Source organism: Thamnophis elegans, chromosome 12, assembly GCF_009769535.1.
Source record: "Thamnophis elegans isolate rThaEle1 chromosome 12, rThaEle1.pri, whole genome shotgun sequence".
Lineage (NCBI taxonomy): Eukaryota > Metazoa > Chordata > Lepidosauria > Squamata > Colubridae > Thamnophis > Thamnophis elegans.
This window is the reverse complement of record NC_045552.1, coordinates 931,236-945,533: the sequence shown is the minus strand read 5'-3', so window position 1 is coordinate 945,533 and position 14,298 is coordinate 931,236. Positions and strand designations below refer to the sequence as shown.

The following is a 14,298-nucleotide window of genomic DNA, read 5'->3' as shown; positions in this document are numbered from 1 at the left end:
CAGCTGAAGAGGCCGGTTGGTGTGGCTCCTTAACTGGTCAGGAGATAAAGATGACCGGGCACCAAATCTCCCCCGTGGGCAGAGAGGAGAGAGAGCGCGCTCAGCTGGAATGAAACCCCGACAGAAAAGCCTATCTGTAACTCAGGGGTCCTGGCTGCTGTCTGAGCTTGTGAGTTTTTATGCAGATGTTTCACAGCCACAAGTAGCAACATCATCAGTGCTAGAAGGGAGTGGGGGTAGGAGGAGGAGGAGGAGGAGGAGGAGGAAGAGGAAGGAGGACTGTAAGGTCCTTGGTGCTGTCAGAACTTGGCTCCTTTCTTGCAGACATTTTATCACCCAACTAGGTAACATTATCAGCTTGAACTAAACGGATGAGGCAAATTTTATTGTGTTGCAACGTCTTCAACCAAGTGTAACAGAAAAGTGAACAAAAACAAAAAGACACGATTCTAGAAGCTTCCTCCTCAGCCCAGAAGTCAGCTTCTTATAGATACACATTTGACAACAACAAAGTCCCTTAAAAAAATAATTGTGTTTCGTGCCCAGGTTCGTCTTCTGGGTCCTAAGTTGGAGAAAGACATTTATCCGCCTGATGCGTCTTTGGGAGAAGTCATCTTTCAAATAGTCAGTTCTGAAATTCCCGGCAGTTGTGGGGGAGCAGACCTCACCGGGGTTTTCTCTCCATGGAAAATAAAAGTGGGGAAAACTGGCCAGCCGCCCCTGGGAGAGCTTTACGGCCCCCAGATGGCAGACTTTTGGTGACTGCCGCAAACACTATCCAGAACTTGAGCGTCACAGAGGATAGGGCCGAAAGAACGAGCGGAGATTTAGCGGAAAGGAAGACCGAGGCGCAGAATTTGGCCTCTGCCTCTTGCAGCAGCCCTTCTGTCCAGGGGTCAGAATCCAGACGGACCCTGCGGGTCACAAGGCCCCCTGCGAGGGCATCTTGCCCGTGATCTTGTTGGAGCACTCCAGGAGCGCGTTGTGGATGTCCTTGGCGCAGGAGATCTGGGACTTGATCATGCTGAGGTACTGGGTGTAGGGCAGACTCTCGGCCTGGACCGCGTCGGGCTTGGTGGCGGTGGGCACCAGGGTGGGCGAGTGCTTGGCGCTGTCGAAGCTCTGGGAAAGGCACTCGTAGGCCAGGCGCTGGGACGAGGGAGAGAGGGGGTGGGGGGTGAGAACAGAGCTGGTGGGATGTCACCCCGGGGAGGGTCTGCGGAGAGGAAATGTCCTGACGGTGAGAACAATTAACCAGCGGAACTGCTGGCCTCCAGAAGTTGTGGGTGTTCCAAGACTGGAGGTTTTTATGAAGGGATCAGCCAGCCACCTGTCTGGAATGCTACAGGTAATCCTCAACTTACGACCACCACGGAGCCCAACATTTCTGTGGCTAAGCAGGACATCCGTTAAGTGAATGTTGCTCCACTTTATGGCCTTTCTTGTTGTGAAGTGAATCCCTGCAGTTGCTAAGTAAGTAATCTGGCTTCCCCATAGACTTCGCTTGTCCAAAGGTGGCAAAAGGGGATCCCGTGACTCCGGGACACTGCAACTGTCATTAAATGTGAGTCAATTGCCAAGCTTTTGATCATGTGACCATGGGGATGCTGCAAGGGTCATAAGTGTGAAAAACGGCCATAAGTCACTTCTTTTCAGTGCTGTTGTAACTTTGCCACTAAATGAAGTGTAGTAAGTCGAGGGCTACCTGTTTTGAGCAGGGGGTTGGACTAGAAGACCTCGAAGGTCCCTTCCAATCCTGTAATTCTGCAGAGACACAATTCCTTCTCACAACCACTTCCGAGACCTCTTAAAGGGGTGGCCACCCCCAGCCACACCCACCAGAGATGTGGAGTACAAAAAGAGAAGAGGGGGACAAAACCCCAAATCCCAACAATGTGCACAAGTGGGAATCTGTAGCCGACGAACAAGAGTGGATCCCCCCCCCTCCCCTCCCCGTGGACTTACCAGACAGAGTTCGAGCTGGTCACACAAGGCGTAAAATTCCTCCAGGCTTTTGTCCACTCTCTGCACGGGAACTTCGCTGATTTTCCTGAAGAAAAAGGGAAAGAAGGAAAGTCTGCCGTTTAGACAGAAAGAAAGGGAGCAGGGCGGCCCACAGAGAGGGAAGGTGGAGGGAACTCACTGCCCGCTGTCGATGCTCGTGTTCTGGACAAAGTTCTGCGCAGCCACCTTCATCAGGTTCTGGAATGGAAAGGAGGATATTGAAAATGGGCTCCCAAGCAGGGACCCCCTAAAGAAGAGACTGGAGAGGTTGGCATTCAAGATAAAGGACAAAGAAGAGGCAGAATATTTTTTCCACATGGGATTTGTTCTACCAATGGCTAGAAATTGGAAGCTGGAAGAATGCCACTAGGCACAAGGAAATAGCATTATTATTATTATTATTATTACTATTATTATTACTATTATTATGGATAAGTAGGTTGACCCAAACAATACAGTGTTTACCAAGCATTTATGTATGTTAAAGAATATATATACACTGTATGTATGTGTATATGCATGGGTATAAGTATATATGTATATATGTGTATGTATGTATGTGTGTATATGTACATACGTGTGTATGTATGTATGTGTGTATATGTATATATGTGTATGTATGTGTATGCGTGTATATGTATATATATATGTATGTGTATGTGTGTATATGTAGGTGTATGTAGGTGTATATGTGTGTGTATATGTGTATATGTATATATGTGTATGTATGTATGTGTATATGTGTGTATATGTATATATGTGTATATGTATATATGTGTATGTATGTACGTGTATGCGTGTATATGTATATATATGTGTGTATGTGTATGTATGTGTGTGTATGTATGTGTATGTGTGTATGTGTATATATGTGTATGTATGTACATGTATATATATGTATGTGTATATGTATATGTGTATATATGTATATATGTATGTATGTGTGTGTGTATATTACATTATACAGACACACACACATATAATACATTAGACACACACGAAGGAGGGAATCTCTGCAGCTGAGGGCTGAGAAAGGCCCCGCCCGCTGCGCCCCATGGGCCCCGGAGTCCCTCTTGCTGCGCCCCATGGGCCCCGGAGTCCCTCTTGCTGCGCCCCATGGGCCCCGGAGTCCCTCTTGCTGCGCCCCATGGGCCTCGGAGTCCCTCTTGCCTGCAGGCTCTCCTTCAGCTGCGGCAGGAGGAGGCGGAAGCGCTGCACCGGGTCGAAGTCCTGCGCCTGCGCGGCCAACTGCATGCCCGAGGCCGCCGGCCCGCCGGCCAGAGGAGGCGCCCCCGCGGCGGCCTGCTGCCCCGCGGCCCCCGCGGCCCCCACTTGGCCCATCAGCGGCGGCTGCGGGGGCGCCTGGGGCTGCGGCGGGCCCTGCTGCTGAGGCGGCGCCGCCATCTTCGGCCGCTCTCGCGGGACTACCCTTCCCGGCCTGCCCCGCGCGACGCCAAGCGCGCCAAGGAAGCGCTGCCCCGCCCACTCGCGACGCGGTCCGAGAGCGACGCTTCCCGGCGCGCCTTTCGCGGAGCGCGGCCTCCTGGGAGCTGCAGTCCCTCCGCGCTTAGCGCCGAGGACATCGGCGGGCTCCCGGACTACGCTTCCCGGCGTTCCCCGCGGCAGGAGACGCCTGGCGCCTGCGCCCTCGGTTGCTGGGGGAGGGGGAGCCGCTGTCATGGCGCCCACGATCCAGACTCAGGCGCAGCGGGAGGAGCCGGGCCACAGGTGGGGAGGGAGGGGGCGCCGCCGGGGCGGGGAGGGCGGCCTTTTAATCAGCCCCCCGCGATCACTGACTCTCCTCCCGGCCTTCTTCTTCTTCTTCCCCGCAGGCCCAACTCGCACCGGACGCTCCCCGAGAGGTAAGGCACCCCTGTCCCTGAGGCCGCCGGGGGGCTCCGGCCCCTCCAGAGGCGGCGATGGCGGCGGCGGCCTCCCCCTCACTGACGCCCTTCCTTCTGCTTCGGCCCGCAGGTCCGGGGTGGTTTGCCGCGTCAAGTACTGCAACAGCCTCCCCGACATCCCCTTCGACCCCAAGTTCATCACCTACCCCTTCGACCAGAACAGGTGAGGCCTCCTCCTCCTCCTCCTCCTCAGAGGCCTCTCTCCATCCCCCTCATCGGCCCTCCTTTGGCGCCGAGAGACGCGAGGGGAAGCCTGCCAGGGGATGGGCTGGATGGCCTCGGAGGTCCCCTCCAACAGGGAGGCCTCTGTTTCTCTTCACGGCGGAGGTCCTGAGGGCTCTTGGCCTGCTCCTTCTTCCTGGGCCTTCTCCGCTACCCCGGGGTAACTGAGAGCTGTGGGGAAAGAAAGAAAAGGCAACTAGGGGTACGGAAGGAAAGGCCATGAAATAAAGAGGCAGATGCTTTTTTTTGGGGGGGGGGTTGGGAGACCCTAAAGGAGCAACTTTGGGGGATTCTGGGAGCTGAAGTCCACTTCAAGTGGCCAACTATGAAAAATGTGGGGCTTAGTTAGTTGTGGTCATAAGTTGAGGACTCCCTGTCCTCTGTTTGACCTTTGGCCAAAAGCCTTGAGGAATGAGTTTGGCCCCTTCAGGGACCGAGAGCCTCATGGGTTAGTGAAGGCTACCCAGAAGGCCCTTCCCACACATTAATGAATATATACGACAATTCGGGGAGCCCCTTTGCCTCTGCAGGGTTGGAGTCTCCAGGAAGCCAAAGGCCTTAAACCAGTGTTTCTCAACCTTGGCAACTTTTTTTTTAATTCCTTTATTTGTATGCCGCCCTTTTCCCTGGGGGGACTCAGGGCGGCTCACAATTCAAAAAGGGGAGGGGGGGGCAAGACAAACAGTATTCCAAACATGGAAACAATACAACATATTAAAAGAGAGCACAACAGTCACACAATTCAGGTGGGGTTGGAATCTTAACCCCAGGCCAGCCAGGACAGCCAGATCTTCAAAGCGGCGCGGAAGGATTGGAGGGTGGTGAGGGTCCGAATCTCCACGGGGAGTTCGTTCCAAAGGGACGGAGCAGCCACCGAGAAGGCTCTCCTCCGGGTAGTTGCCAGTTTGCACTGGCTAGTAGATGGAATTCGGAGGAGGCCTAATCGATGCGATCGTATCGGTCTGGTGGAGGTAATTGGCAGTAGGTGGTCTCTCAAATACCCAGGCCCACTACCATGAAGGGCTTTCTAGGTGATAAGTAGCACCTTGAAGCGCATCCGGAGATCGACAGGCAGGCAGCCAGTGCAGCTCGTGGAGGATAGGTGTAACGTGGGTGAAGCGAGGTGCACCCACGATCGCTCGCGCGGCCGCATTCTGGACTAGCTGAAGTCGCCGAATGCTCTTCAAGGGCAGCCCCATGTAGAGCACTTGAAGATGTCCAGACTTCAACTCCCAGAATTCCCCAGCCAGCGAATGCTGGCTGGGGAATTCTGGGAGTTGAAGTCCGGACATCTTTAAGTTGCCAAGGTTGAGAAACACTGCCTTAAACTCTTCCTATTATGGGGTGGGGGTGGGATCCTTTTATGTCCAGCCTGAGGTTTGGCTAATCTCTCACCTGGGAGATTTGATCCCACACTCATCATGCTTCCAGTGTACATTTCTGAGTGAGCTCCAGCTTCGGGCAGCTGCTTGGGCCCTTTCTGCCGATTAAGGTTTTCCTTGCTTCCTTCCCCTTTCCAGGTTCGTCCAGTATAAGGCCACCTCTCTGGAAAAGCAGCACAAGCACGACTTGCTGACGGAACCTGACTTGGGAGTCACCATAGATCTAATAAACCCAGATACTTATCGCATCGATCCCAATGGTGAGATGGACTCTCTCTACGCCCTTCACAATGGGGGGGTTAATAATAACGTGTGTGCAAATCGATGCTGGTTGGGGAGATGTGCCCGTTTTGCGTGTGGGGAAAATCTGCGTCCTAGATTTCTGGTACCCACTAAATAAACAGCTGCTAGGGAGATAACACAACTATACTGTGAATTCAAATTTCGTATAGGTAGTCCTTGCATGCTGATTGCGGGGAGCTGACGGGAAATTGTGAGGCTGCTTAATGATTCACGATTGTCGCTTAACAATAGCATTGTCTATTGCTGGGATTTCTGTTGCTGAGGGATGCGATTACATGGCGTGCTTTACGTTGCTTAGCTCGGAAGTTGAAATACACCAAGTGAATGAGAGGAAGAGTGGGAAACAGAGGAGAGAAGAAAGATAGGAAGAGAGGGATAGGAGAGAGGGTAAGGGGGGAAGATGAGGAGGATAAGGAGGAGTGGAATGAAGAGAGAGGAGAAGGAGAAAGGAAGGGGAAGTAGAGTAGGAAAGGATGCTGGAGGGAAGAAAGGAGGTTAGGAGAGAGGTAGAAGAAAGAGGTGTATGGAGAGCAGAAGAGCTAATAACGGGTTTTTATCCTTCTGGGTATTTTTTTTTTTGAAATATTTTCTTTTCTTTTCATAACACACACATGTATACTATACATAGCCCATATCATATAGTATTAAATAATAATTACATCAGTTCCTCTTGTCAACAATGCCCCCCAAAATAGAAACCCATTATAGCTCTTCTGCTCTCCATACACCTCTTTCTTCTACCACCCTCCAACTTTCTATCTTCCTTCCATCATCCCCCTCTACTCTACTTCCCCTCCCCCTCTACCACTCCTCTCTCCGCAATCCACTCCCCCCCCATCCTTCTCATCTCCCCCCCCCCCACCCTCTCTCCCATCCCTCTCTGCCCATCTTTCTTATCCTTCTGGGTATTGATGGCAAGAGGAACTGATGTAATTACTACTTAATACAATACAATATTGGCTATGTAATAGTATACATGTGATTATATGTTATGAAAATGGAAAATAAAAAAAGGTATATTTTAAGATTTAAAAAAAAACCAATAGCATTGTCTATTGCTGGGATTTCTGTTGCTGAGCGATGCGATCACATGATGTGCTTTACGTTGCTTAGCTCGGAAGTTGAAATACACCAAGTGAATGAGAGGAAGAGTGGGAAAGGAGAGAAGAAAGATAGGAAGAGAGGGATAGGAGAGAGGGTAAGGGGGGAAGATGAGGAGGATATAAGGAGGAGTGGAATGCAGAGAGAGGAGAAGGAGAAAGGAAGGGGAAGTAGAGTAGGAAAGGATGATGGAGGGAAGAAAGGAGGTAGGAGAGAGGTAGAAGAAAGAGGTGTATGGAGAGCAGAAGAGCCAATAATGGGTTTTTATCTTTCTGGGCGTTGATGACAAGAGGAACTGATGTAATTACTACTTAATACAATAGGATATTGGCTATGTAATAGTATACACGTGATTGTATGTTATGAAAATGGAAAATTAAAAAAGGTATATTTTAAGATTCAAAAAAACCCAAACAATAGCATTGTCTATTGCTGGGATTTCTGTTGCTGAGCGATGCGATTACATGACGTGCTTTACGTTGCTTAGCGTGGGAAGTTCTTGTCCCAATTACTGGCGTTACACGAAGACTCCCCATACTAAATGTTTACGTCCCCCAGTGACCTCATATAGCAGGATTGCAGGAGTTTAGCTACATAACGCAAAGAGGCTGGACTTTGCAGAGCTCTCCGAGCGCCCTTAGTGGAGGGGACCAACCTGTGACCACGTTTGTCGTCTTTTAGTTCTTTTAGATCCTGCGGATGAGAAACTGCTGGAGGAGGAGATCCAGGCACCCACCAGTTCCAAGAGGTAGTGCAATTCCTCAGACTCCACAGCCCCCTTCTGCTGGTCTTGCTGCAGGGTCCACTGCCCCCGTTCTTCCTCCAGAGGCCTCTTTGTCTCCCACCCCAGCATCAGATTGTTCAAAGTTCCTTGCAGTTGCCCTTTGTAGCGTGGCTTGTTTAAGCAATCTCCTTCTTTGTGAGAGGGTCCCTAAGCTCTCTGGACTTTAGCATCTGTCTCAAATCTCTGCCACTCTCCTCAGCCTCACCATATTGGCATCTGCTCTGCTCCCTCTCTCTCACACACACACTTGTTGGTTAATATACCACCCATCTCACTATCCGAAGCAACTCTGGCTATGCATACATATACATACATTTAACTGTCTAGTGTGAAGAATGAAGACCACATTAAGTTCCAGTTAAGCTGAGTCATGCAAGAATCTAGTCAATTAAGGATCAGCACTAAATTGGTGCTAGGTAAGATTGAATGGAATTCAAGAGCAGTTGGAGACACTGTTTGTGGCAACCTGAGGAGAGCCTTCTCGGTGGTAGCCCCGACCCAATGGAACGATCTCCCCGTGGAGCTTCGTACCCTCACCACCCTCCAGTCCTTCCGCACAGCCCTTAGAATCTGGCTATCCCGTCAGGCCTGGGGCTAAAGATTGTTACCCGCCCGAATGGTATGAATGTTGCGTTTTTAATCATGTACTGTCTTATATGTAAAAGTCTGTCCCCCCTTCCCTTTTGATTGTGAGCCGCCCTGAGTCCCCCCAGGGAAAAGGGCGGCATATAAATAAACAATCTATCTATCTATCTATCTATCTATCTATCTATCTATCTATCTATCTATCTATCTATCTATCCAGGCTGATTCCTCTCTTGACTCCAGCCCCAGGTTCTGCCTCTTTTTCTCCTACACTGAGCATCATAGCTGCTTTGGAGGGAATAAATGTTCTCTCTCAGCATTTGCTACATTGCGGTTTTGTTGTTGTTGTAATTCACCGGGAGTGAATTGAGCGGCCATAGAAAATTTAGTCATAAATACAGATTGTGCAGTGCGCTCAAGATTGAGACTGATACGCTGGTTTGGAATAATGTTGGACTGATTTTATGTAGGAGCCAGTAGTTAGACCAGGTTCTTTTTCGAAGAAATTATACTTCCGTGCCAAGGAATCCTGACGCTTATTTAAGTCAAGGGCCCAAACGACTTGTGCTTTTTGTAATGCTAGTCAGTGTGTGTGGAGGAGCTGTCATTCCTGCGCTGGCTGGGAATAATTGGATTTTAGCCAAGTGGGCTTTGGGGAAGGCAACTCTGGAGAGGAGCAGAAATCCAGGCGGGCTATTTTGTTATTGTTGTTTTTCTCTTCAGGTCACAGCAGCATGCCAAAGTGGTGCCATGGATGCGGAAGACCGAGTACATCTCCACCGAGTTCAACCGCTACGGTGTCTCCAATGAGAAGCCAGAGGTCAAGTGAGTAGACACGGCATTTGGGTTATTCCGCCATTATTTATTTCCATCCAGCTGTGCACCAGCAAAGAAACAGTCTGGTGTGAGTCTGCTTGTACTGAGACTTGTACTTATACTTGTGGACTTCAAGTTCCAGAATTCTCCAGCCAGCTGTGCTTGTGGGCCTCAAATGTAAGACTTGTGGGCCTCAACTCCCAGCATAGCTGGCTGGAGAATTCTGGGAGTTGAAGTCCACAAGTCTTAAAGTCGCCAAGTTTGGGGACCTCTGTCTTACACTGCTGGCTGAGACTCCCTTTCTCAACTCCCCCCCTCGGTTTCGGTTAGAATTGGCGTGTCTGTCAAACAGCAGTTCACCGAGGAGGAGATCTACAAGGACCGAGACAGCCAGATTGCAGCCATTGAGAAGACGTTTGAGGATGCTCAGAAGTCAGTGAGTGCCCTTCCTCTTCCTTCCCTCCCTCGCTTCCTCATTGTTGTACCTTTTCAGTTTTAGAGGCGGAAGAGAGAAAGTAACAGACTAACAGAGTTGGAAAGGACCTTGGAGGTCTTCTAGTCCTGTAGAGCAGTAGAACCAGGATGGGTTCAACTTGGCAAATTGTAAGACTTGTGGATTTCAGTTCCCAGAATTTCCCAGCAGAGGTGGCGGGATGAATTCTGGGAGATGAAGTCCACCAGCCTTAAAGTCGGGGAATTCTGAGAGTTTGAAACCCGCAGGTTTTAAAGTTGCCAATGTTGGATACCCGTTAAAAGAAGTTTACCGGGGCCATTTTCATCCTCCTTGCATTGGTGGTTCAAATGCACTTTCTGATTTTTTGGGTGGGTGGGTGGGTGTGAAGAGAGCTTTGCTGAGCCTACATTCAGCTTTCAGGCCTAGCAAGGGTGGGTGCCTTCCCTCTTTCTCGGGTGCTTCCTGATGGGAAACTCTCCCCTCCCAGATTTCTCAGCACTACAGCAAGCCTCGTGTCACTCCAATGGAGGTCATGCCAGTCTTCCCTGATTTCAAGGTAAGGGGAAAGCGAGGGGCTCCAGGGAAGAGCCGGCCAAGGGGCTGCTGTGTGGGTTAGGAGGTCAACAGCTCCCCCACTGCCCCTCCCCAGGCTCTGAGCTGCTGTTCTCATTGTCTCTCTGTCCTCCCTGCCAGATGTGGATCAACCCCTGCGCTCAGGTCATTTTTGACTCTGACCCAGCACCCAAGGACACCAGTGGGGCAGCCGCTCTGGACATGATGTCACAAGCCATGATTAGGTGAGACCACGGTTTGTTTCTAAAGTAGGGAGGGGAAAGCCCGCTTTGGTTTCCTCGCCCAGGGTGTTTTATCTTTATGTTATTTTTTAGCATCTCACCTTTATTTTTACAAATAACTCAAGGTGGTGAACATATCCAACACATCGTTCTCCTTCTATTTTCCCCACAACAACCCTGTGAGGTGGATTGAGAGAGCGAGAGCAAGCGCCCAAAGTCGCCTAGCTGGCTATCATGGCTAAGGCGAATCTAGAACTCACCGTCTCCCACTTTCTAGCCTTAAGCCCAGCGCAGGAAGAGGCCTGTTTCTCTTTTACGACTGTCCGCTTCCTCCTTTTATCCGGTGGGGCCTTTTGCTTGGCCCAGTGGCTCTTCCGTCCAAGAGTGGTGTGGTGGCCTAGAGGTGGAGGCTCTCACCTCCCAATCAGAAGTCCTGCGAGTTCAATCCTAGGTAGTGGTAGAGATTTCTCTCTCTGGGCACAGTGAATCAATCTCTGCTGTGAACTCTGCACTGGCGACAGGGAGAGCGTCCGGCCAGTGAGCCCTTAGCTCCACTCAGTTATAACCCCCGTCTGAGGGATTTACAGTGTCATCAAAAGACAAAAAAAACCTATTGGCTTCTGTCCAAAGCAGGGAGCTGCTAACGCCTCTTTCCCTCCGCCTCCAGGGGCATGATGGACGAAGAGGGCAACCAGTTTGTGGCCTACTTCCTTCCCGTGGACGACACCATGCGGAAGCGCAAACGGGATGAAGAAGAGGAGATGGATTACACACCCGAGGACGTGTACGTGAGCTCAGGCGCTGGGCCTTGTCTCATGGGGGAAGCCGGTTGGAATTCGGCTTCTCAGAGTCGAGGATTGTGATGTTCCCGTGGTTCGCCCATGAGGCCAATGTTGAGAAAAGACACGGACACGAGCTTTCTCGGGATGAAGCAACCCAGATTGGGGGTCTGGGAGCCCCTTTTATTGAGATAGGACAAAGGCAGGAGGAGCAATCAGCATGTCTTAAGACAGCCTGTCAAACTACAATTGCTAATCTACTGCTCAGGGAAGTTCTGTCTATATATGGTCAAATCCTGGGCGTCATTGGTAGGGCACATCTAGAGTGAACTATCAGGATGTTATGTTAGGAACTATCAGGATATCAGGATGTTATGGAGTTTGTTTTTTCCTGTGTGGTTCAGCATGGCTGCGCGTGCCCTGTTATGCACTGGGCCAGGGGTGACCCACACCTACGCAAAGAGTTATATGACAACAGAGGATTCAAATGAAATGGGGTTGCCTGGGTTGGTTGTTCCTTTTTGTGACTACTTCAGAACAGGGGACAGAAACGTTAAGTTGCAGGGACGCCTTTAATCCTGTCTTTGAATGTTCTGCCTGCCTTTTCTTCCCTGGGTTTGTTGTTGCAAAGTAGGACACCCCCCCCCCCTAAAAAAAGGGGTTTGGGTAAGCAAGAAAAGCAATTTTAGGAAATTGAATTAGGAAGGGGTGGATTTTCCCCAAGCGGGTGTGAAACTCTCCTCCTTTTCTCTCTCCCCCCCCCTTCCCCTCCCCAAATTAGGTATGAGTATAAAATTGCTCGGGAATACAACTGGAACGTTAAGAACAAGGCCAGCAAGGGCTACGAGGAGAATTATTTCTTCATCTTCCGTGAGGGTGACGGTGTCTATTACAACGAACTGGAAACCAGGTGAGGGGGGAGGAAGTTTGGGCAGGACAGGGGTGGGGCGGGGGGGGGGCAGGACAGAAGTTGGAGCCAGGCTAAGCAGCGGGGGGGGGGAGAAGCCTCCCTGGTCTGGTGGTTGTTTTGTGAGCCAGTTTCCAGTGCTTTGCGAATGCTGCCACTTGAAGAGTGGTGGCTGTGGGTCTTCGGATAAAAGGGGCATTGGGGGGGGGGGAAACTGATGCTGGCAAGGGTGGGCCCAGGCCGCTCCCCCCCCCCCCCTCTGACTTTCTCCTCCCCTGGCAGAGTCCGGCTCAGCAAACGGCGGGCCAAGGCCGGTGTCCAGTCGGGCACCAACGCGGTGCTGGTGGTGAAACACAGGGACATGAACGAGAAGGAGCTGGAGGCACAGGTAGGGCTGGGGGTCCTAGTGGGCAGAGGGACCCTACCGCTGGGCCACACAGGGGCCCCGGGGCTTGGCCCGAGCGCCCCTCCCCGTGGCCGAGGGAAGGAGGGAGGGAGTCTTGAACTGAGCATCTCTGCTTCCCTCGCAGGAAGCCCGCAAAGCCCAGCTGGAGAACCACGAACCGGAGGAGGAGGAAGAGGAGGAGATGATGGACCTGGGCAAAGAGGCCCGAGGCTCAGGTGGGTGGGCTTTCCCAGGGAGCCCAGCTGGGCCACATCCGGCCCTTCGCCCCTTTCTCTCTGGCCCGCTTGAGGGCAGCCGGAACCCAAAGTAAATAAGTAAATAAGTTATAAGTAATAAGGAGCCGAGGTGGCGCAGTGGTTAAATGCAGTACTGCAGGCCACTTCAGCTGACTGTTATCTGCAGTTCGGCTGTTCAAATCTCACTGGCTCAAGGTTGACTCAGCCTTCCATCCTTCCGAGGTGGGTAAAATGAGGACCCGGATTGTTGTTGGGGGCGATAGGCTGACTCTGTAAACCGCTTAGAGAGGGCCTGAAAGCCCTATGAAGCGGTATATAAGTCTAACTGCTATTGCTAAGTTGATGCAATTCACTTGCATGGCTCTTGTTTTAAAGGTTATTTTTGTCAAATTTACCTGCGGGCACACCACCCCAACCCCCACCTTAGTTTATTAGCATAGGCAGGGGGGTTTCCCGCGGATTTTGCTGGGATCCACAAACAGGTCGAAATAAAAAGCCGTCACTCCCACTCTCCTTCAAGAGCCTGTTAGAAACGCTGCCTGACGTCCATTTTTGGCCCCGGTGACCATCCGTTTCTCCTGTGGCCCCTTGAGGAAATTCACTGCCCACCCCCCACCGCAGAGGGAGGTTGATTAAATGCTTAACCCGCCTCCCTCCCTTCCCCTCTGCTGTCTCCCCCACTTCAGACGAAGAGCCGGAGAAAGGGAGTGAGAGCGAGAAGGAGGCCAGCGAAGCCGAGGAGGAGGAAGAAGAGGAGGAGGAGGAGGAGGAGGAGGAGGAAGCCCGCTCCCCCAGTGAGGGTGTCCCGGCCGAGGAGAGCGAGGAGGACGAGCGAGCTGCACGAGACAAAGAGGAGATCTTCGGCAGCGACGACGACGAGGAAGACTCCGAGCAGGAGGGCGGCCGGCCAGAGGCGGATGAGGAGAGCGGCAGCGAGGAGGAGGAGGAGGAGGACGAAGAGGGCGGCACCCGGCGGCAGCAGCAGCACCACCACCAGGGCAGCCGCAGCCCCTTCTTCAGCGGCAGCGACCGCTCCAACCACGAGGACGAGGAGGAGGGCGAGGCCAGCCCCAGCGACGCCCCTTCGGAGTCGAGCAGCGAGAGCAGCGAGAGTGACTGAGCGGCTGCGGAGGCCCTCCGGAGGGACCGGGACTGTCGCGAGAGGCACGGGGGCCTCGATTTGGCAGGCCCCTTCGGGGGTCCAGAGGGTCCTTTCGCCAGCTCTGCCGTCACTAGCCGCAGGCTGGGCAGTTGCTGGGGGAACCGTGGGGGGCTTCGGCCCTGGGAGTTCCCTGCTGTACATAGAAGCCTTTTCTGTTGCAATAAAATATGTCTTGTTTCTTTTCTTGGTTCATTTCCGCTTTCGGTCCCTTTTCTTTCTTGGCTTTTCAGTCGTGGAGCTTTTGGGGGAGCAGCGTCGTCCCCCACGTTGGGCGTGAATCGGGCGGGTCCAACCTTAGCCACTTCAAGAGGCGGGGGCGACCAAGAAATTCCAGTTAGCCCATGCTTAAGATCAGAAATGATTTAAATTGTTTAAAGTTAGCTCAGCAAGAAGAAGCTAAGATCAATGTAGAGCAGTGTTTCTCAACCTTGGCAACTTGAAGATGTCTGGACTTCAACT

General features: G+C 51.9%; 2 protein-coding genes across 2 annotated transcripts; one reads left to right on the top strand and one right to left on the bottom strand.

The window, feature by feature from the left end:
• Window positions 1–364: 364 nt before the first annotated feature.
• On the bottom strand, window positions 365–3,439 carry MED29 (mediator complex subunit 29). The gene is made up of 4 exons (XM_032228211.1): window positions 3,175–3,439; window positions 2,144–2,202; window positions 1,966–2,050; window positions 365–1,149 (listed from the first exon to the last, which is right to left on the bottom strand). Exons 1-4 carry the CDS (start codon window positions 3,406–3,408, stop codon window positions 922–924), a joined length of 606 nt encoding a protein of 201 aa, XP_032084102.1. The 5' UTR covers window positions 3,409–3,439; the 3' UTR covers window positions 365–921.
• Window positions 3,440–3,625: 186 nt separating this feature from the next.
• Window positions 3,626–14,031, top strand: PAF1 (PAF1 homolog, Paf1/RNA polymerase II complex component). The gene is made up of 14 exons (XM_032228210.1): window positions 3,626–3,732; window positions 3,837–3,866; window positions 3,979–4,071; window positions 5,651–5,772; window positions 7,598–7,664; window positions 9,009–9,110; window positions 9,432–9,537; window positions 10,043–10,111; window positions 10,249–10,352; window positions 11,017–11,133; window positions 11,910–12,038; window positions 12,318–12,423; window positions 12,566–12,656; window positions 13,364–14,031. The coding sequence occupies exons 1-14, from the start codon at window positions 3,683–3,685 to the stop codon at window positions 13,795–13,797; spliced, it is 1,620 nt and encodes a 539-aa protein (XP_032084101.1). The 5' UTR covers window positions 3,626–3,682; the 3' UTR covers window positions 13,798–14,031.
• Window positions 14,032–14,298: the final 267 nt, after the last annotated feature.